Genomic DNA, 24,754 nt, shown 5'->3' on the forward strand with positions numbered 1-24,754 from the left:
ACTGGCTCTGAAGGCTTGCACATTTCCATATCCTTTCTGCATCTGCATCTACATCTACATCTACATCCATACTCCGCAAGCCACCTGATGGTGTGTGGCGGAGGGTACCCTGAGTACCTCTATCGGTTCTCCCTTCTATTCCAGTCTCGTATTGTTTGTGGAAAGAAGGATTGTCGGTATGCTTCTATGTGGGCTCTAATCTCTCTGATTTTATCCTCATGGTCTCTTCGCGAGATATACGTAGGAGGGAGCAATATACTGCTTGACTTCTCGGTGAAGGTATGTTCTCGAAACTTTAACAAAAGCCCTTAGCGAGCTACTGAGCGTCTCTCCTGCAGAGTCTTCCACTGGAGTTTATCTATCATCTCCGTAACGCTTACGCGATTACTAAATGATCCTGTAACAAAGCGCGCTGCTCTCCATTGGATCTTCTCTATCTCTTCTATCAACCCTATCTGGTAAGGATTCCACACTGCTGAGCAGTATTCAAGCAGTGGGCGAACAAGCGTACTGTAACCTACTTCCTTTGTTTTCGGATTGCATTTCCTTAGGATTCTTCCAATGAATCTCAGTCCGGCATCTGCTTTACTGATGATCAGCTTTATATGATCATTCCATTTTAAATCACTCCTAATGCGTACTCCCAGATAATTTATGGAATTAACTGCTTCCAGTTGCTGACTTGCTATTTTGTAGCACATTACACTTGTCCACATTGAGATTCAATTGCCATTCCCTGCACCATGCGTCAATTCACTGCAGATCCTCCTGCATTTCAGTACAATTTTCCATTGTTACAACCTCTCAATACACCACGGCATCATCTGCAAAAAGCCTCAGTGAACTTCCGATGTCATCCACAAGGTCATTTATGTACACTGTGAATAGCAATGGTCCTATGACACTCCCCTGTGGCACACCTGAAATCACTCTTACTTCGGAAGACTTCTCTCCATTGAGAATGATATGCTGCGTTCTGTTATCTAGGAACTCTTCAATCCAATCACACAATTGGTCTGATAGTCCATATGCTCTTACTTTGTTCATTAAACGACTGTGGGGAACTGTATCGAACGCCTTGTGGAAGTCAAGAAACACTGCATCTACCTGTGGACCCGTGTCTATGGCCCTCTGAGTCTCGTGGACGAATAGCGCGAGCTGGGTTTCACACAACCGTCTTTTTCGAAACCCATGCTGATTCCTACAGAGTAGATTTCTAGTCTCCAGAAAAGTCATCATACTCGAACATAATACGTGTTCCAAAATTCTACAACTGATCGACGTTAGAGATATAGGTCTATAGTTCTGCACATCTGTTCGATGTCCCTTCTTGAAAACGGGGATGACCTGTGCCCTTTTCCAATCCGTTGGAACGCTTCGCTCTTCTAGAGACCTACAGTACACCGCTGCAAGAAGGGGGGCAAGTTCCTTCGCGTACTCTGTGTGAAATCGAACTGGTATCCCATCAGGTCCAGCGGCTTTTCCTCTTTTGAGCGATTTTAATTGTTTCTCTATCCCTCTGTTGTCTATTTCGATATCTACCATTTTGTCATCTGTGCGAAAATCTAGAGAAGTAACTAGAGTGCAGTCTTCCTCTGTGAAACAGCTTTGGAAAAAGACATTTAGTATTTCGGCCTTTAGTCTGTCATCCTCTGTTTCAGCACCATTTTGGTCACAGAGTGTCTGGACATTTTGTTTTGATCCACCTACCGCTTTGACATAAGACCAAAATTTCTTAGGTTTTTCGGTCAAGTCAGTACATAGAACTTTACTTTCGAATTCATTGAACGTCTCTCGCGCAGCCCTCTCACACTACATTTCGCTTCGCGTAATTTTTGTTTGTCTGCAAGGCTTTGGGTATGTTTATGTTTGCTGTGAAGTTCCCTTTGCTTCCGCAGCAGTTTTCTAACTCGGTTGTTGTACCACGGTGGCTCTTTTCCATCTCTTACAATCTTGCTTGGCACATACTCATCTAACGCATATTGTACGATGGTTTTGAACTTTGTCCATTGATCTTCAACACTATCTGTACTTGAGACAAAACGTTTGTTTTGAGCCGTCAGGTACTCTGTAATCTGCTTTTTGTCACTTTTGCTAAACAGAAAAATCTTCCTACCTTTTTTTAATATTTCTATTTATGGCTGAAATCATTGATGCAGTAACCACTTTATGATCACTGATTCCCTGTTCTGCGTTAACTGTTTCAAATAGTTCGGGTCTGTTTGTCACCAGAAGGTCTAATATGTTATCGCCACGAGTCGGTTCTCTGTTTAACTGCTCAAGGTAGTTTTCAGATAAAGCACTTAAAAAAATTTCACTGGATTCTTTGTCCCTGCCACCCATTATGAACGTTTGAGTCTCCCAGTCTATATCTGGCAAATTAAAATCTCCACGCAGAACTATAACATGGTGGGGAAATCTACTCGAAATATTTTCCAAATTATCCGTCAGGTGCTCAGCCACAATGAGCCAGGGGGCCTATAGAGACATCCAATTACCATGTCTGAGCCTGCTTTAACCGTGACCTTCACCCAAATTATTTCACATTTCGGATCTCCGCCAATTTCCTTCGATACTATTGCACTTCTTATCGCTATAAACACGCCTCCCCCTTCACTGTCCAGCCTATCTCTGCGGTATACATTAAAATCTGAGTTTAGGATTTCATTACTGTTTACGTCTGTTTTCAGCCAACTTTCTGTCCCTAGTACTACATGGGCATTGTGACCGTTTATTAATGAGGGCAGTTCTGGGACCTTTCTATAGACGCTCCTGCAGTTTACTATTAGCACATTAATATTGTTACTCCCTGTTGCATTTTGCCTACTCCTACCTTGCCGCGTCTCAGGAGGCGTCTTGTCGGGCCTAGGGAGGGAATTCTCTAACCTAAAAAACCCACATGCGCACTCCACACGTACTCCGCTAGCCTTGTAGCCGCTTCCGGCGTGTAGTGCACGCCTGACCTATTCAGGGGGACCCTACATTTCTCCACCCGATCGGAGGCCGAGAAATTTGCACCCCAGATCTCCGCAGAATCGTCTGAGCCTCTGGTTTAAGCCTTCCACTCGGCTCCAAACCAGAGGACTGCGATCGGTTCTGGGAATGATACTACAAATAGTTAGCTCAGATTCCACCCCGCGAGTGAGGCTTTCCGCTTTCACCAATTCCGCCAACCGCCTGTACGAACTGAGGATGACCTCTGAACCCAGATGGCAGGAGTCATTGCATGTTTCTGTCTGCTGCCTGATGATCACATTTTTATCCATATCCAACTATATTACATTTTCAACTAGCTTTCTATGGCAATTACTAAAGAATATTATAGATGTTCATATTTTAAAGTGAACCAAAAAAAATGGTTAAACAGTAAGGGACAGTTTTCATGTTGGCACTTTTCATGACCTTCAAATCTACAGTTACATCATATGGTATGAAAGAACTAAATCCAGTGACAAGATGCCCAAAAAAGTTGAAGAAAAATGTTCACGAATCAAATGACAGTGATGATGACATTGAGTGTGGTTCCAGTGACATCCTCTGGTCAATCAAGTACTTCTCACTCAACTCTCGCTGTAAAGAAACACATGATAAAGCACAACAGTGACTAGTTGCGTTCTTTTTCTCAGTAATATATGAGGATCATACTTAAGGAATCTCAACAAATAATAGTGAATACCTTACCAGCTGACAAATTGGTCTTTACCTAATCAAGAAAACTATCATCCACCTTTGTCCACTCTACTAATGCTGTTTCAACTACGGAGTGTAATGATTGATCCAGATATCACCCACAGTCAGCACAAAAAGTCTTGCAGATAGTGACAGAAGATGTCACACACTATGTTGAAACATTCTTCCAAATGTGGTTTCCATCAGTAGTCAGAAATCTCTCCATCCATCATTCACACAGCTGTCATCTGCACTTCCTCGTGCAGGATGCTGTATACTCACTCACAATGCCTAAAGCTCCATCCACCTCACACATATTTATTTGGTAACCTTGCATTCATCACAGTAGATGCTTTCAACAGTTGTGATGGCCTTGCTTGTCAGCAGTAGTGCTTCTACGGCCACACAAACTTATTAACCCAAAATAAAACAGTTTTTGGTTCGGGGTAATTTTACAAAAGTCAACCAACCAAATTTTGACTGGTACAACAGTCCAAACTATCAAACTAAAATATTTAATAACAGTACACAGCAGTTGCTACAATGACCACTTCTGATGTCTGCTAACAGCTAACTGCCTACAGTGTCTGATTCAAACTTTGTTTATAATCATTAAAAGAGTCATGCATAACAATGACACAACCCAACAACATTCTGTCATTTTAAAGAATTTACCAGATTTATCCGACAACCCTTGTACTTCACCACTGCCAATGCACTGATGCACATGGAGATTTTTGAACCAGTTCACCTAAAGATGGCACAAAAACCATCTTTAAATACTAAAATCTAAAAGTTAAATCAATTTTTTCCAAAATTACTCAACAGTAATTCAAGAAGAGTATGTATGTAGATGTAAGATTATTATAGAATCTAGAGCTTATCAGTGAGACCAAGACAAGTACTGGCACATGTTCTGCGTACTTTAAGACATATGAGTGGTCCTTCGCAACCACCATATACAGTAGAAACTAATGAACACTTCACTACCTACTTAAATACATTCTCACAACCCCTTCATAATATCAGGCACTACAATGTGACTTCATCACATACATTTCATCAGTCCCCATCAAACATGATAATGAAGTCATGGATATCAACAATACCAATATCTATATTTTATAGTACAAGGTGCATTCAAGTTATAACACTTCGTTTCTTTTTTCTCAGGACTGGAAACAGAGAGAAACATATGTTTTGTTTTAAAATAAGCATGCACTTGTTGTGACTGCTTGACAGAGATGGCAGCACAGTACGACACACGGAAAACTACCAGCAGCGGTACAAGGGAGGGCCGTTCTTGGAGATGTTCAATTCAATGATGACAGAAGTTAGTTAGTTGGTTGCGAGTTCCATTGATAAACTGCACGATAAGGTAGCCATTATGATGTGGAATGTGTCAAGTGCACCATAAATGCACATATGACATACAATATAGAGTTAAAAATTAATATTTCTATTATTTACCCCATTCCCTTAAATGGCACAAAATGCATATACTATACTCATAGATTTATTTATTCCTACTCAAGAATTTATCTATGGTATAGAAGGAGTTGTCATGGAGATAGGATTTCAATCTATTTTTGAAGCTATTACTGCTGTCAGTCAGACATTTTATTTCATCTGGTAATTTGTTGAAAATTTTTATAGCAGCATATTTTAACCCTTTCTGTGGCAAAGATAGGTTGAGTAAAGGATAGTGTAAGTCTTTCTTTTTTTCTGGTATTATAATCATGAATGTCACTGTTGTTTTTAAACATGAGACAACAAACCACAACCATCTTGGTCTAGCAGCAGCCGCTCTAATGACATGCTCAACTGAACGGAAAAAGTTGTTTTGGACTATTACCGAATGAGCGTGGAACGTATTTCCCCAATAGTTGCCAGTGGTCACACCAGACTCCTACAGCAACATTCACAGCGGCCATGGAATCCCAGTGTCACAACTGTGCAAAATTTGTACGGGTGCAAGGAGATGCAACCAAAAGTAGCACAAGTTTCGCCGTTTTTGGTGATAAGTTTGTGGGAAAAAATATTTTAGGTGTTTTAACTTGAATAAACCCGTAATGATCCCACTGCCTATTTCCAATACATGCTTTACGACATTATGGAACACCGAATGCCTCTAAAACTTTAAGAACTGAATATATCATCTGTTTGGAACTGACAAAGTCCTAACAGACGTTAGCGGTCACGGTGCAGTCATTCAATGTATGTGCTATCTGGGGGCAAACTTCATTTTGAAAAATAAAGTGCACTCCAAATATCCATTGCTGTTTTATAACTCACTGCATTGTCACATCTCTTAAAACAGTTCTGAACCAATTCATTCTCTGGTCCACAGCTTCCAGATGAGTTATTGGCTTGGATTTTGCCAATGTCTACCTTTTCACAGCAATAAATCTGTACTAGGAAAAATTCTCATAATCTGAGGTTTCTGCTAATAAGTTTCTTCTTACATTGACTTTATACTGATTAATAAATTTTAGAATGTTAAAATTTCAGGTCATTATCTATGATTACATTTCCTTATGAAAACATCAACATTCATCTCCTCTAGTTCATAGGACTATGGTTGGCTTTCACATACAAAATGACAACACTGTAACACTTGCACCAACTGTTGTTAGTGATGGCAATGAAGAAGACACCAACAACTGTTCCAACACACTTCTACGAGGATTGCCCAGGAAGTAAAGTAAGACTTTTTCCTCAACTGAAAACAAAGGTACAAATGCGAAACGTTACATATGTATTATTTGAAGTCTCCTGAGTGAGCACGCCAAGTTTCCGTCACTTTCAACAGATAGCGTAGCTGCAGGACAGTTTCAAAATACCCATACTGTAAAAAAAGAATATTATGGAAATTCAACAGAAGCCTCTGAAACTGGATGGAAAGCATGTATCACGACCCCAGGAAAGGAAACGGATAAGGGGTCAAACAGTAGCATCATGGAATGTGAGGACAATGCTTCAGCCTGGAAAAATGAAAGAAATAGCCAATGAACTTTTAAAATTCAAATATGATATCGTAGGGCTACAGGAAATAAGATGGCAAGGGAATGGGCAGATAGATAAACCTGAGTACTCGTTGGTATATAGTGGACCAGAAGAAAGAACAGGCCAACTTGGAACAGGGTTTATAATAGCTAGGGAAGTTAGGAAAAGCGTTCTAGAATTTGAACCCATGAATGAAAGGATGTGCAGACTCAGACCAAGAGGGAAATTTAGGAATATATCAATAGTTAATGCACATGCACCAACAGAGGAGAAAGAGGATATAATTAAAGAACAGTTCTATGAAGACTTGGAAAAAGTATGCTGCACAGTACCTAAATATGACCTGATGCTAGTAACAGGAGATTTTAATGCAAAAATAGGAAGGAATGAACATCCATACGGAGTTTCTGGAAAATATTCACTACATGAAGAAAACAACGAGAACAGAGACTTACTATGTCAATTTGCAGCAAGGAATAATATGATTATTAAAAGAACCTGCTTTCCACACAAAAGGATCCATCTGGGTACTTGGAAGTCTACAACCAATGGAGTAGTCAATCAGATTGACTATATTTTAGTGATTGCACGCCACTCCACATCAGTTACCGATGTACGGAGTTGCAGAGGACCAAACTGTCATTCAGACCACTTTGTGATAAAAGAGAGAGAAACTGTCACTAACAAATGGCAACAGAATAGGAACGATGATGAAATGGAATACAGACAAACTGAACATGCCTGATGAAGTAAAAAAAATACTAAGTAACACTAAGCAGAAAGTTGAGCAATGAAGAGACTGCAGCAGGAGTAGATGAAAGGTGGAACAGGATTGAAAATGCCATTAAGGATGCTGCAGAGGAAATAATAGGCATAAGAAGGAACATAACAACCCAGGAATGGTTTGATGAAGATTGCAGGTCAGCAATAGAGGAAAAGAACAGGGCAAGAACAAAAGTGCTACAGAGAGAAATCAGAAATAATGTGGAACAATATAGAGAATTAAGGAGAAGTGCTAACAGACTGCAAGAGAAAGAAAAGAGAGTGGAATAAGAAGAAATTTCAAGAACTAGAAGAATTAAAGGAACAGAGTGAAATAAAGTTCTATCATGCCATAGGAAAAATGGAGAATAGATTCCAACCAAAAACAATGGCCTGTTCCAGTAAAGATGGGAAAATTATAAGGGAAGAAGAACAGATATTGGGAGGATGGGCAGAGTATTTCAAAGATACACTAAGCATCAGCCTAGAAGATGAAGAGACAGCCGCACAAGAGGAATGAGTGGAGCTGGAAGTAGACAATGAAACCAATGAGGCAAGAAAGCCAACACTGCAAGAGGTCTCCCAGGCTGTGCACAAGTCAAAAAACAATCGAGCCCCTGGGGAAGACAGCATAATTGCTGAATTAATAAAAACTGGTGGTGAGGCTGTAATAAAGGAACTGCACACATTAATATCAGATATATGAGAAACAGAAACTATGCCAGATAATTGGAAAATTGGAATAATAATCCCCATTCATCAGAAAGGGGACAGAACAGCATGTGAAAACTATAGAGGTATGACACTCCTAAGCACAGCTTATAAGATCTTCACAAGTATATAAAGTGAAAGGATAAAGAAGTGTGCAGAAGGCATACTAGGGGAATATCAGTGTAGCTTTCGACCAGACAGAGGAACAACTGATCAAATATTTGTGATAAGACAAATGATGGGAAAGTTCTATGAATATGATATAGATCTGCATTTCCTATTCATCGACTTGAAACAATCCTTTGACAGCATAAATTGGCAAGAACTATATGTGCTAAATTAATAAGACTAATCAGAATGACAATGACAGAGACAAGAGCAAAAGTAAAGGTCCTTAGCAGAACAAGTGAAAGCTTTGACTTTAATAAAGGTGTGAAGCAAGGGGATAGTCTCTCCACTGTCCTATTCAATACACCCCTGCATAGTGTAGTAAATAAAATCAACAAAAGAGGCAACATATTTATGAAAACTAGCCAGATATGTGCATACGCTGATGAAATTGCCATAGTACGAAGAAATACCAATACACTCCTAGAAACGTACCGAGCAATGGAAACAGAAGCCTTAAAACTTGGCCTCACAGTAAATAAAAACAAAGCAAAATATATGATAATGTCACAATCTGAGGCCAGAAGAACCCCTAAAAACCTAAACATCAACGGGAAATGCTTCAAAGGAGTGTCCTCTTTTAACTACTTGGGAGCCCTAATAACAAAAGGTAACAGTATTGAAAAGGCTATAAGGGAAAGAACACAAGCAGGAAACAGAACTTACTTTGCAAATATGCAATTTTTCAAAAATAGCCTTGTTACAAAAAGAACTAAACTGCTAATATATAATTCCCTAGTCTGCCCAGTTATGATATACAGGTCAGTCCGCCCAGTTATCGTCTACAGGTCAGAGGTATGGACGTTGACAGAACACAGTAAAAAATGCACAAAGAACCACTGAGTGGAAAATACTACGCAAAATTTATGGGCCAATAAAGGAGGAAGAAGGCTGGAGATTATGCTACAACGCCAAATTACAAGAGTTAATACAAGGCAGGGACATAGTAAAATTTGTGAAATCACAGCGAATACGGTGGCTAGGACACTTGGAGAGAATGGAAGCAATGGAGAATGGAGATGGATCGACGAGGTAATAATGGATATCACCAGTATGGGAGTCCAGGTGTGGAAAAGAGCAGCAAATAACTGAGAAGTGTGGAGGAAGATTGTTGAAGAAGCCAAGGCTCACCAAGGGCTGTAGCGCTACTGAAGAAGGGAGACCATCCATGGCTGTCGCACCCGACATGTTGCAGCAAGACATGTTGCAGCAAGACATTTTGAGGACGATGAGAAGATGACACACACAGTGAAGCACTGGCTCTGCCACCAGGACAAGGATTGGTATCGACAGGGCATACACACCTTTGTTTCGCGCTAGAGGAAGGCAATAGAACGGGATGGAGATTACATAGAAAAATAGGGTGTGTAGATAAAACTCCATTCTTTTGTGTGTATAATTCTCATTATGCTCAATATAGAATTGTTGAAGAAAAAAATGCTGTGCATTACTTTCTGGGCAACCCTCGGACAACAGTGTGCAGAAAAATTACATGACTGGACTTAGAGAAATTTTCGAATATGACTGCCATTCAATGCAATGCCAGCAGTTTCTAAGCAGGAAGACATCAATTAATTTGAAACAAATCTTTTGGTTTAACGTGGAAACAAGGTTTCTTTGTGATAAGGGTTTTAGCTTCTTCATACAAGTACTGGATTCCATGATCTTATGAACTTTTAAGTTGTCAAAGAATTAGATTTGTTTCACATCTACGAGGAGGATAACTGAGTCACTCATGTCTACAATGATGCAATTCCCAGCTTATAGACATTAATCACAACAGGCAAAGGATATGCAAGTGCCAAACTGGCACTAGTTATTAAATGAAACACTTAAAATATTTAGTTACATTACAGTTTATTAATTCATAGTATTTTGATTTCTCTTGGCTCTCTTGTGTATTTTAATGCCCCCAACATTAAAACTTGAGCCACATGTTGTGCTGTTCACTACACTCAGCTTCTGAAGTACCAACAGTCATAGGCATGAACAGGAAAGACCACATACAGAAATATTACAACATATTTATTAATGAAGCAAAATGGAAAGAAAGCAAGGCAGAGAAACTACATTTCAAATTTCTCAGAGTTTCTCATGGATGTATGGGGATAAAATAGATCATCAAAATCAACAGCAGAAAGGTCCTTATATTCACAGATGAAACAACAAACAGCTGATCCATTACGAGAACAGCATATCAGTTTGACATGCCAGATTATTGAGTGAAAGCTTTTTTGTTCAATTACTGATCGGTCTTAAGCCATCCCCCACCCGTTTCTTTCACTAGATATGGCTTCCACCTCCGCATGTTCTGTGGACGGAAAAGAAAACTTACGATGTGCTTCAGAATCATTTAACAAGCACCTTGAAAATTTAACTGAATTAAGGAAGAACACACCACCTCCAATAACGCATTCACCTTATTCAGAAAACCACAACACAATATGCATTAGAGGATACGTATATTCATTGGCCTTACTTCTCAGCTTCTACATTGTTGAATGTTTTATTGTAAATGCAGGGAATGAATTGCATTTCTCGCACAAAAAGAAGAAAGTACATACTTCTGAGATAGATGCAGCTAAACAGAAAACGCACTGGAGACAAAGATTTTTTTAAACATATGAACATGCCAAAGAGGCCAAGGAACCAACATAAAATGTTTACAACACTTTCGTGGCCCTATATCTTCATGTAAAAGGATTCCCAAATCTGCAATACTGAGTTCAAATTCTTATGTCTATTGTAGTTTGCACCATGCTAATTATATGTGACGTTACACGATATGTGCGGCACTACATCTCAAATTATACACTCAAATACAAGGTTTATGCTAAACACAGATCTGTATAATTTTGGTAAACATTTTTGGAAAGCAGTGATCAATAAATTGTTATATTTTGACTAAAGTTCAGTCTTGATCACGTCATGTATGTTTTAATGATACAGGTGACCGGTTTCGGATCTTTTTACAAAACCATCATCAGACCCTGGCTCCTTTAGGATGGTAGGCGGAGCTCTCCTCGCTGCTACGCAGTCAACTGATCAGTTGACTGCGTAGCAGCGAGGAGAGCTCCGCCTACCATCCTAAAGGAGCCAGGGTCTGATGATGGTTTTGTAAAAAGATCCGAAACCGGTCACCTGTATCATTAAAACATACATGACGTGATCAACACTGAACTTCAGTCAAAATATAACAGATCTGTATGGAAAAAAACCGAATTCTAATCCTCCAAAATAAAGAGAGAAAAACATATGTTACTCAACGAATGAACAGCCATTAATTAACTACACAACATACTAAAAGGAGATGTGAAAAACTTTTTGTTAGGCAATGTGCAAGATTGAAAAAAATTAGAACTGTGGATAAACTAGCTCAATTATAAGCTAAATCAATATGTGGATTTAATGTCATGTTGAAGCTAAACTAGAAAAGAAGGATTACAGCTGAAGAATAACTAGATAAATGTTCCTTCTTCCCACAATAGAAGGTCACATGTTACAGTAGTAACATACATTGAAATGCCAAAGAAACTGGTATAGGCATGCATATTTAAATACAGAGATACGTAAACAGGCAGAATACGGCACTGCAATCGGCAACGCCTACATAAGACAACAAGTGTTTGCCACAGTTGTCACAATGGTTACTGCTGCTAAAAAGGCAGGTTATCAAAATTTAAGCAAGTTTGAACAAGCAAAGGGACACAGCACCTCCGAGGTAGTGCTGAAGTGAGAATTCTCCCGTATAACCATTTTGCGAGTGTACTGTGAATATCAGGAATTTGGTAAAATTTCAAATCTCTGACATCGCTGCAGCCAGAAAAAGATCCTGCAACAATGGGACCAACGACGACAGTAGAGAATTGTTCAATGTGACAGAAGTGAAACCCTTCTGCAAATTGCTGTAGATTTCAATGCTGGGCCATTAACAAGTGTCAGCGTGCAAACCACTCAACGAAACATCATCGATATAGACTTTAGGAGCTGAAGGCCCACTCGTCTTCTATTGACGACTGCACGACACAAAGCTTTATGCCTCGCCTGGATCTGTCAACACCGACACTGGACTGTTGACGAATGGAAACATGTTGTCTGGTTGGTCAAGTCTCATTTCAAACTGTATCAAGCCAATGGATGTGTACGAGTATGGAGACAACCTCGTGAATCCATGGACACTGTATGTCAGCAGAGGACTGTTCAAGCTGGCAGGGTCTCTGTAATAGTATGGGGGATATGCAGTTGGAGTGATATGGGACCCCTGATATACCTAGATACGGATGACACGTACATAAGCAGCCTGTCTGATCATCTGAATCCATTCATGTCCATTGTGCATTGTGCATTTCGACGCACTTGGGCAATTCCAGCAGGACAATGTGACACCCCATACGCCAAGAATAGCTACAAAGTGGCTCCAGGAACACTCTTCTGAGTTTAAACACTTCCACTAACTCCCCATATATGAACATTAATGAGCATATCTTGGATGCCTTGCAACATGCTGTTCAGAAGAGATCTCCATCCCTTCGTACTCTTACGGATGTATGGACAGCCCTGCAGAATTCATGGTGTCACTTCCATCCAGCACTAGTTCAGACATTAGTTGAGCCCATACCGTGTCATGTTGTGGCACTTCTAGGCGCTCGCAGGGGCCTACACGATATTAGGCAAGTGTACCGGTTTCTTTGGCTCTTCAGTGTATGTAATCTGTTGTTATAGCCCCAAACAAGTTCCTCATGTTTTCCTACCCAGCAAGTGTCTGCATACTCTAGCTATCAACCTCCAACCTGTTGAATCGCTGAGATCTGAATGTGTAAGAAAAAAGCCACAGCAGGGTGGTGGTGGTGGTGGTGGTGCTGGTGGTGGTGGTGGGTGGAGGGGAAGTTTTTTTCGTATTTTACAGAATTACTGAAAACAGAAATTTGGGATCTAGGCACAGATCTGAACCTTCCTCTTCTTGAATACACATCCAGCACACACTGATGAGACAAATATCACAGCCATTGCCCATCATGAGAATGAATGCCACCTGGTGGCACTGCAGGCACATGATGAGGTAAGTGAAATATATAAGCACCGCAGTGACAAATGGGAAATGCTAGTGGTGATACAGGCCACAAATTGGAAAATCCACTGACATAAGTGACTTCGGCAAATGGCAGATTGAGACCCAAATTTCATCCAGTGTATGCTATGTTCAAATATCTTACGAGAACGCAGCCGGGTGATATCAACAACCACCGATATTTCAAAGGAGAATCCTGACATTTTAAAGGGAATTCCCTTGCACAGCACTTACTTGCCACAGTTATCCTTGAAAATGGCAGAGTGCTCCTGTTGAAATATTGTCAGTTGTTGACAACATAACCCGGCTGCGTTCTCAAAAGTTACTTATTAGTTGAATGTTGTACATACTGAAAACTTGGGTCTCACATTGTTTACCTCTTTGGATAAGAAATGTATCGCTGCTTGCAGAGATTGGATAAAGGCTGCAGCAGTAGAGTAAGATTGCACTGTGCGTTGTCATGATCAAAATACTGTTCCGATGTTTGCCAAAATTGAGCATCATATTAATTCTCCTGCAACCAACTGTATGAAGGAATGTACTCGCCTAGCTGTTGTTCATGAAAGAATCCATTATACTCATCGACAGTAAGATTTTATTTCCAATGAATTGTTTCAGCTTAATTTAATGATTGCTTCAAAAAGTCTGGCAATTTCTTATGACTGGCTAGACGTTGCTTCATAATCCCAACCTGACTATGAATTTCGTTCTGTAACTGCCCGACACAAGGTGAAGTTTGAATGCTTCCATGGATTGGCGTCTAATACTACATCACAACGTTCTGTGATAAATCTCATGGCGAAAGCTTTTGACAACACAGCTTTAGCCACATTAGGGAAAGGTTTAAATTTTGTGCTGATGCTCAAGTATTTGTCAGCAATTGATTTTATTAGCTCTGCTGAACAAGCTGTTTTTAAACTACCTCCTGACTTTGCAGAGGCGGCAAGGAGGGAGGCACGTCATGTGTTGACCGGGACACTTCCATCGAAGAGTAACATCACAGCAGTTGAGAGGGCTGCTTTACATTCACTTTTGAGTTGGTCTTGATACTGTTATTTTACCTGCAGACAAGGACAATGCTACTGTTCTTTTGGGCAAGCAGGATTATGTTCAGAAGATGCAGTGTTTACTGTCTTGACTCAGCATATCACAGGACTAGTGCTGACATCACAATAAACACTAATAGACTGAAGTAAGATTTAACAGCCTCCTGAAGAAAAGTTTCCTGTCACAGCAGACTATCAAGAGTCTTAATTCTCATTGTGCTGCTCCCACTAGGTTATATGGCCTTCCTAAATTCCACAAGGAAGGGGCTCCTCTTCATCCGATAGCGAATAACATTGGTCCTGTGACATATCATGTAGCAAAATACCTTGCTACTCTATTCGGCCCTGTAGCACGTCAGTGTAAGGATCACATTAAGAAGTCAGTGGATTTCTTACATCAATTAGGGGAAATGCGATTGCATGACTCCTATTCTAACAAATTTTGATGTTCTCTCTCTCTCTCTCTCTCTCTCTCTCTCTCCACTCGCATTCCTCTGTCCAATTTCTTTTTTTCCTTCTTTTTTTAAAAAAAATGGTAGACTGAGGTTCGATTTGATGGTGAATTAATGAACCATTTCGACATGTGTTGACTCCTATTCACTTTTTATTCGAGGACCAGTACTATGAGCACACAGATACATTTACAGTGGGAAGACAGCCCTCATTCATTATTGCCAATTTGTTAACAAAACATGCCTTGAAGCAGATGGCTTTGACATCTTGTGTTATTTATCTGGCCTCCTGACCATGAGAATCTAAATGATTTTTTCGAACACTTGAATTCAATCCACCCGAATATTTGTTTACTGTGGAGCTGGAAAAGGATATGTTGGTCAGCAGGAAGGTAGAAGGTATGTTAGGACATTCCATTTACAGAAAGCCTACTCACACTGACTTGTATTTAGAGGCTGATAGTTGTCACCACTTAGTTCATCATGAAGGGGTACTTCATTCCTTGGTTCAGAAGATCCATGTCACCTTGGAGCCTTACAGTTTGTCAGATGAGTTAACCCATCTTCACGTCACCTTTTGTCAGAAATGTTATAGTGACAGACAGATCAGATGTGCGTTTCGTTATCAACCAACTGTGAACTGCACGAGTGATGATAATACTGAGGAGGTACCAAAAATCTACAGTTTTCTCACCTTACACAGGGAGCATTTCGAACAGGACTGGTCGGATTTGGGAGAAAAATGATGTGAAATGTGTTTTTGACCACCTTCTAAAGATCAGGGTCATTTTAGGTTCTCTAATGGGTGATCTTGGTTTGCATAAGGCAGTTGTTTAGCATATTCTTTGCAGCTGTGGCATGTCATATATCAGTCAGCCTATCTGGACTGTGGAGGATTGGTGTACTGAACTTCAGTGTCACACTTGCTTACAACAGCCGAGCAAATCCGCCATTGCAGAACACATGTCTTTGCACCAGTCATCCTATGAAATGTAACAACATGGAGATTCTGCCATGAATCTCTAGCTATCTGGATAGTGTTGTTATGGAAGCAACTGAAATTAAATAAGAAAATAACCTTTGTAAATAGAATGGTGAGTTTTGTTTAAATCCTGCCCTTCTCCTTGTCAAAAAACAGGACAGAGTTAATACTACCTCACCCATTTATTATTAATTTCACTATTGATAACTTCTAACGTCAGTCATCTTCGGTTTATGTGAGGGCGCTTGTGTTTTATGGTGTGCACGTATGTTATCTTTCCGGAGTTTCTCTACAATCCGAAATTTTAAATTCCCATATGGCTCAGCTCCTGGAAACTGGCATCTCAAAAACATTGAAGTTGGTCAGCTGTACAGACACTAGAGGACAGTGAAACTACAAGTTATGCCTTGAAAATGGCAGGGTGTATTCTTGTCGAAATATTGGCTGTTGTCAGCGATGTCACCCGGGGCTGCAAGCTATATGAAATGGCAGATTGTTATGGCTCAGCTCCTGGAAACTGGCATCTCAAAAACATTGAAGTTGGTCAGCTGTACAGACACTAGAGGACAGTGAAACTACAAGTGTTGGACATCCACACACCAACACAGAACACGAAGATCTGAAGCTAGCTCACTCTGTAAAGCAGGACAGGTGGCAATCTGTAGCAGGTCTGATGACAGAATACACTGTTGGTGCAGGCACATCATTCAGTGTAGATGTTGAACATGACTCCACAGCAGATGTCCCCATGTTCCTATACTGACCAAATGAAGTTGCCAATTATGATTGGAGTGCACAAAAAACCACTGAGATTGGATCGTGGATCAACGGAACTCAATCTCAGGTAAATCAAGTTTCTTGTTACATCGAGTTGATTGTTGTGTCCAGACATGGAACTCAATGAAACACATCCGGCACATGATATGCCACAACTCAGCTGTCAATTACTTTCTTAAATTTTTCTGCTTTTATTTTTATGTACTTGCATAAGTAATTGACGCCCATCGTCATCACAGCATGTAATAGTTAGGTATAAATGTAGATGCCACAACCTGGAAGTGCTTTTCATTATGAACAACATAGTCAATTCTGAGGTGAAAAGTTGAACAATAAACTAACTGCGTAGTGTGTACATAGATTGTTCCCATGATCTAGTAATGGCTCTTCCAATTACAGCCTAAGAATTCTTATGACTGCTTGTAGCAGACAGGTGGAGGAGATGTACAAGGTATGCTGCTTGTCCATGAAGAGCAAGGTTTACTTTGTTAATTTTGTATGACAACACAATATAAGTGACTATTATTTCAAAGGAATTTTGCATGGAATGGAAATGATTTATACCTCACCACTTTACAGTACAGTGGCATATTTACTGAAAGGTTCGCTAGATGTTGCTTTATGATGTCTGAGGACTTTACTTGATTTTTAGATTAGAAAAACTAAGCACAGTCATTACTGACTGCATCTAACCTTTCTTACTGACATAAGAAGCATTAAAATAACACTTAACACATGTCACTGTAAGGAAATGACTGTTCATCAAATGGTCACAATAATGCATTCGTGAGCAAGCTTTAAAATTTAAAGACAGCTTGGTAAAGGAAACCTACCATTTTCTAATGTCTTTCACCAATGGAATTACTTCCAGATATGTCATTGTTTACTCATGAAACAGTGTAGTCCCTCAATAGTTTTAAGGTTGCAGTGTAGACAGTAAAATGAAAAATATTTAGTATTGTATTTTCAGGTGCACCAAATATTGCACTTTCATATTAGTGACTAGTAACAAAATTCTGCTCCAGTAACACGAAGGTGTTGAAGCATCATAGATTTGTTACTGTGATAATTAAAAATGGTTACTAAACTGCATACAAATACAACTGCGAATGTCTATGTCTGGGCTGACATTTTGTTGAAAACAACTTTATGCAATAGTCTCAGGTTCACAAATTAGTACTAAAAAAGCATTTGCATCTTAAGCTGCTAAGGATTTCAAACCCAATATTGTCATTTGTAAGTAAACATAAAAAATAAAAAAATAAAGCACTTCAGTGGTGTACTCATCTATGTAATCCAACATTTAATATTCAAAACTATTTGAAAATACTGACAATCATTACATTCGCCAACTAATGACAGGAAATGTACACAAGTGTAGCATATCATGACATAAAACTATCTTGGCATTTGTCATAGCAGCTGCTCAGCACATGCAATGTGTATTCTTTTCACCAAAATAAAAATCAATTTATCAGGTGCACAACCATTTTTGTTTTCATGAAATAGCTTGGCATTTCCTGATTAACTGAGTATATTAAAAATAATAATAACAATAATAATGAGCTAATGGGCGATAAGTGGAACCAAATAATGGAATGAGTAACGTAATTGAATGAGAAAATTAAGTGTTCAGCTGTTACTGAAGATCATTAACATGATATTGAAACTATAAGTGTACATTATTGTAATTCTATTACTAGCATTTCACCCAGGATTTTTGGCATAATTCAGTAATCATGCGTCCACTGACCACATTGACATGGTGACTAACACAACGAAATCTCATTTGGTATAAACAAGGTATGAATCCTCAGCCAGCTATCAAAATATTGGTTTATGTGGATTCACAGAGACACATTAAGCAAATACTGGGGTGTTTCCCTTGACAAGAACAGGGTTAATTTTCTCTTCTATCCTTTTCAATGAGAGTTTGAATAGCTCTAATAATCACCTTAATGGGATGTTTCTTTCAATTCAATATCAATTGAAAGTATTAAGAAACATCTATCCTTTAGGTGTTACTTCATAATCATTATGTGCTATATAAAATAACTTGTGAGACAGGCAGTGGAGAGGTAATGAAACACACAAAGTACTGCCAATAATTCTAGTAGACTAAAATCCAACTTCAAATGAGGCCATTTCCAGAAGCTTGCGCAAGTGAAACAGATATTGTATGGATGGGAGAGGTCTGACATACTTCCTCAAGCACACGGTTCTCCTCAGAGTCACAGGAAAAACAGCCTTTTCTTTACAAAATAAAATTGTGTGAACAAATGCTTATGGAATCTCACAACTTTTAAACCTCACACTTGTGGTATGTCTCTCATGGTTGAAACCTTAAGTAAAAATGTTATAATATTTGAACAAGAAGGTGAATGAATACTTACCAATGTTGAGACAGGGGTAACTTGTACAGAGCTGACATACAAATTAAGACATGGTCACATTTATGGATATCAGTATGTTTGAACAATGTGTCCATTCTGTAGGAGGAACAAGGAAGTCCACCAAATATCTTTATGAATACAGACAAGCATTAAATATAAAAGGAAAAAGCAGTAACAACAACACCAGAGCCAAGATTCAGACGCTACACATGTAAAAAGTGTGTCATCTACAACCTACGCAAAGAAACTCATTGTGATCAATGGAAAGAAACAGGCACGTGAATACAAAAAGATGAGAAAAGCACTGGAGAAAAATAGAAATTTAAGGGTTGCAGGAGCCAAAGGAAAAACTGGAAGGAAACTATCACGAAGAAATATGAAAGAGCAACAAGCAATTGTCTCTAGAGCAGCAACAAACTGAATAAAAATTGGGCAAACAGTGATAATGTGAAACACCATTGATAATACGCTGTGTGTACATTAAATTAATAACCTATCTGGTTCCTTTCATCGCATTATGCACTACCAAAATGATCGTTTTGTGTGCTCAAATTGGTAGCATTATCTTTGTGGAAGCAATTCACACACCACACACACCACCACCACCACCACCACCCTTGATGTGGGCTCTGGATTAATTTCTGCAATCCTATCGTTCTTACTCCGGAAACTGGAATTGTTATATTTCTGTAACCAGCAAATCCTACTGGGTCTAATTTATGTGTATCAGCACTAATTCTTGTTACAACTGTCTTCTATATTTCAAATACAAACAATTTTATTATCACCCACTTTGATTTAAAAACCTGGCACTTGCAGCGCACCATAAACACCAGAATCCTTTCCCATGTAATAATGATATGAATGGGTATCCAAATACATGATAACTATTCTGCCACCCATGAAAGGTGCTATCCTAGTGAATAACAAACTGTGGAATTAGAAAGGGATTCACAATAACCTCAACTGAGTAATCATTAAACCATTTCAACAAAATGACCGAAAAGCACCACATAAATCTAATACAGATCACCAAGACCAACTGTGGAACCAAAAATATGTTGGATGTAATTCCAGACTTTCAGTGAACTAATTTCCTTCACATATATCACCCTAACCAACATATGAAAGAGCTGCAACAATTTATTAACATGAATTCAGTTTTACGGCTAAAAAAATTATGTAAGTTAACACTAGTGATTGAATGATATTAATATGATGGCCTGAATGCCAACTTACCTGCTGAACAATTGCATATATCAGAACTGGAAGAAAATTGACATCTAGAATAAAGTTTCTATCGAAATTCTCAAGAATCACAGAACATGCAAGAAAAAGCATACACCAGGATCAACCAATATAAACTGTAGCCACATTGATTCCTCCTTAGTTCAAATGGCTCTGAGCACTATGCAACTTAACTTCCGAGGCCATCAGTCGCCTAGAACTTAGAACTAATTAAACCTAACTAACCTACGGACATCACACACTTCCATGCCCCAGGCAGGATTCGAACCTGCGACCGTAGCAGTCGCTCGGCCCCAGATTGTAGCGCCTAGAACCGCACGGCCACTCCAGCCGGCTCCTCCTTAGTCACTCTTTCATCACTCAATAATTTGTAACCTGTGTAGCTTCATATTCTCTGATTCATCATGCATAGCTTCCCGAAGGATAAAATTTGTTTCAAAGACTCATGTCTGGTATGTACGAACATGTTAGCAGCATCACAAGTGACTGTTGCTGAGTACAACAATATTTATACTGCCTGTCATCTTTCACACCTACTACAAAATTTGTTGTGTGTACAACCTCATATCGTACATTATGGGTTTTGAATTTGCTGTGGATACCACGATACAATGCACTGTTAAGTACTAAACACAAAATTTTCGTTTCATAAACGCTTTGTTACCAATAAATAAATTTTTGTCAGCCCTGTCACCATAGTGTCTGCCTAAACTTGGTCCACAATATAATGTTCCAGTAAAACCTCCATCTAATGATGAACCTGCAGTGGCTCAAAAACTAGTTAATAGTATAATAAATTTTATTTAAAATCCAAAAAAGTGACTGTTTGCACATTTATACCCAGATAAACAGCCACGAATTTATTTTTTCTGAAGTTCACTTATTATAGCTACACATTTATTGGTTTAGTACACAAGTTATGTAATGATTTCCAAACATTTTTAAGTACGCTGAAAATTTACACTTATCACTAAGACAAAGAACATAAAATCAAAAACAAAGTGCATGCAAATTAATTAGAATTACACCCAAGTTACAACTGGCTATCAATGTCAGTGGATACTTGACATTTATCAATGTTACACAAGGCATAAACTTCAAAATCCTAAATGCTGATCACTTCAATTCTGTAATAACAAAAACCTGAACTTTGTGAATGATAACAATTAAAAAGGGCAAAATATGATAAAGTCAAACTTTACGTATGAGCATAACAAGAAAATGGAAACAGAAATAAACTGACATTAACTTATAGCAAATTATGCCAAACTGACACAGTAAATACAAAGTTAAAAAAAAAATAACAAACTGTAATTTCAATTGCCAGTGACATGTCTATAATTTACAAGCATTCCAAAAAAATATTGTGGAAACATTCATACATATGCACATATGTACTCTAGGGCTACAACAATAAACTTGGGTCAACTGTGTTAATGCTTTACTTCAAAACATTTATTAATGAACTACAGGACAAATAGAAGTTGAAGCTATATTATGCAACACAAAAACGAACACACACATTGGAAATGCAAAGAAATATTTAAAACTTTAGCTTTTGTTGCACTTGCTGATAAAGACAGTTAGCTCTACAGATCTCTTAAGATAGCATTGAAGCACCTTTGCCAATGCTATTTGAAAAGCTATGGCAAAGAAACTGGATATTTCACACACTCAACTGCCCTTTTCAGAAAGTTTAAAAATTAAAACCATGGGACTTATTTTGACACTGAAATCAGCTTTTCTAAAGTTGACTAACATAAACACTATGGTGTCATTCGACAATAAATTAATGTGTACACTGAATAACATACAACACATAAACATGCAATACATGCAATGTTTTTGTACTTCACAGTAAGCAAGTGCAGATGTACACAGATAGACAATGCACTCCCCCCTCCCCTTTCCTCCTGCCACCACATGTGTGTGTCTATAAACATTACCTCTATACCTTCTTGTTTCAAAAATTAATTATGAGTAAACCTACTCTCTGCTGAACTGTACAATATTTAGGGCCTAAAAGTATGCAAGAATGTGAAGTTGTACATCCTTTTTGTGTCCTGCCTCAGCTAATCTTTACTTATGCCTTTGTTCCAGACAGATGAGATAACATTAATTTTGGATATTTGTAACAGATGATGACCACCAGCAACCAGGAACTGGGTGAAACCTATACTTAAATTGAGTAAGAATACAAAAATAATGGACATTTTCATTCACCATACTGACAGACAAGCACAGAAATGTTCACTGCAAATTAAATATCACCATATCCCAGCACTGTTAGTGTTTGTTTACTTGCTCACTGTGACCACAAGAACCAAACCCCATCCAAAACGGATTACTCAGAGCCTTCACTGAATCATTACAATTATGGAAAGCAATTGTGGTATGTACACTGTAAAATAATGACACTGCAACTATCCTCGTTTCCTCCCCCTTCTTCTTTGCCTTTCAGTACCATACTCTTCAGTGATAGAAGTCTGATCAAAGCAGTCACTGCCCATAAATTAAACTTCCCCAATTTGTATACCAATACAATGCATCATTACATGCTCCTGTCAATTTAACTCAAATATATAGATTTAAGTACTCATTAATTACGAAGCCAAACAGTAATCTTTACAGATGTGATGCAAACAGCACAAGACACCAGTCACTTATATCTAGCCGACAACATTAAATGGGAAGGGTGGAATGGCTCCATTCCACATCATTCCTTGTGACACTCAAGTATTTGTGAAACACATTCTCAACATAAAGGTTGCAAAGTAAAAACATGCTGCTTACAGCCAAAACAGTGCACATATATTTACTTTCACTAAATCAATTAAACAATTGATTTCTCTACCCAGCCACAAAGAATGCACAGTGCCATTAATAGTGGAACAGCAGAGTGCAGAAGGTAAGCCAATGAGACTCAAATTTCATTACTGAAATATGAAACAGGCTACTGTAATGTCAACTGCATCATCATAACAGTAGTGATAAAAAAAAAAGCCATCAAATTTCAGTATTAGATGGGAATCTGAACACTCAAGTGTCAAATACTATGGACAAGTATGATTAAAAAACTGAAGATTGGCTATGTGCAATTTAATAGAAGATACTAGGCTACACCTATTACAGGATGGTTTTCCTTAGCTAAGCATTCAGCATGAAATGGTATGCTGGCTCCATAAATAATAAATATGATTAATCATAAGAAAAACTTGAATTTTATATGTTCCCGGATGTCTGCACCACATCTGGTCTCAATTCACAATAAAAATCCACTAGATCTTACACAACTAAACAACTGCTCAGCAGAGAGAAGTAGTCATAGGCAGAGGAAACCAGGAACTGGATGAAACCTATACTTATAATGATTAAGAATACAAAGATAATGGACTTCTCATTCACCATATTGACAGACAAGCACAGAAATGTTCACTGCAAATTAAATATCATCATATCCCAGCGCTATTAGCATTGGTTTACTTGCTCACTGTGACCACAAGAACCAAACCCCATCCACGCACATAAAAGGAAAGAGAAGAAATTACACAAATATCTGTCATAATGCTCAGTTATTGTCACAAAAGAAGTAGCTTTAACACGTACTGGTAATTGCTGTCACACTACATCACCATCCCAAAAAAACTACCTAAAGGTTAAAAGAACAGTTGTGCGCATCTTATAGTAGACACAAGGCATTTTTGGTTAGAAAGCTACCACAACCATATTATGTAAGTGAATCAACAGTGATATTTTATCATCTTCCACCTCATTAGGACATTTATGAATAGGACGGATACAGGAACTGGGACTAAATGAGTTATTACTTCTCTTCTGCGTGTTCCATTGCTGTTGCTGTTGCGGTTGTTGTGTTCCCCTGCCACCATTGTTCCCCAGAGGTGTAGCCAAGCCGAAGTTGTAAGCATGGTGCATCATTAAAGGCGCCAACGGTACTGTGGAATTGGATGGCACGTCACAAAGATTAAGAGAGTTCATAAAAAGGATACAAAACAAAAGACTTTTCTGTTCATATCAATTCCCACTTTTGACTGAAAAAGTTGAGAGAAAAAAGTATTTAATGGGACAGAAAAAAATTAAATGCTTCTGCTACGCAGTAAACCCTTAATGATGTTTGAAAAATAAGCCAACCACACCTACACTTACAAATACCTCACACCATATAATACAAGGTTGATAAGAATGTAAACAAACCCAAGTACAAATATGATATAAAAGTAGGCATAAAATATTTTTCTTCAATGTTTTTCGTACCTACATTCTCAATAAGTGACTAAACATCACCATAAATGTGACACCATAACATCAGCAAAAACTGATAAAACAACTGTCAATCAGTTGCAACGTTCTTGTAAAAAAGAAAAATGGTGATCTCCATTTTAAGTCGATATGGTAATATTTCAGTTACTAAAATTTTTATCAATTACATCATGCAATGTAAAAAGTAACACAAA

The 24,754-nt window shown here is 38.5% G+C and overlaps 1 protein-coding gene across 1 annotated transcript in view; it reads right to left on the reverse strand.

The window, feature by feature from the left end:
- The window catches only part of LOC124607056 (histone acetyltransferase p300), a 169,866-nt gene that overhangs the window by 143,818 nt on the left and 1,294 nt on the right, over nt 1-24,754 (reverse strand). The window contains exon 2 of the mRNA XM_047139232.1: nt 24,110-24,235. Coding sequence (XP_046995188.1) covers nt 24,110-24,235 — 126 coding nt within the window. The remainder of the gene's footprint in view (nt 1-24,109; nt 24,236-24,754) is intronic.

This window comes from Schistocerca americana, chromosome 3, assembly GCF_021461395.2.
Source record: "Schistocerca americana isolate TAMUIC-IGC-003095 chromosome 3, iqSchAmer2.1, whole genome shotgun sequence".
In the NCBI taxonomy this organism is placed as follows: domain Eukaryota; kingdom Metazoa; phylum Arthropoda; class Insecta; order Orthoptera; family Acrididae; genus Schistocerca; species Schistocerca americana.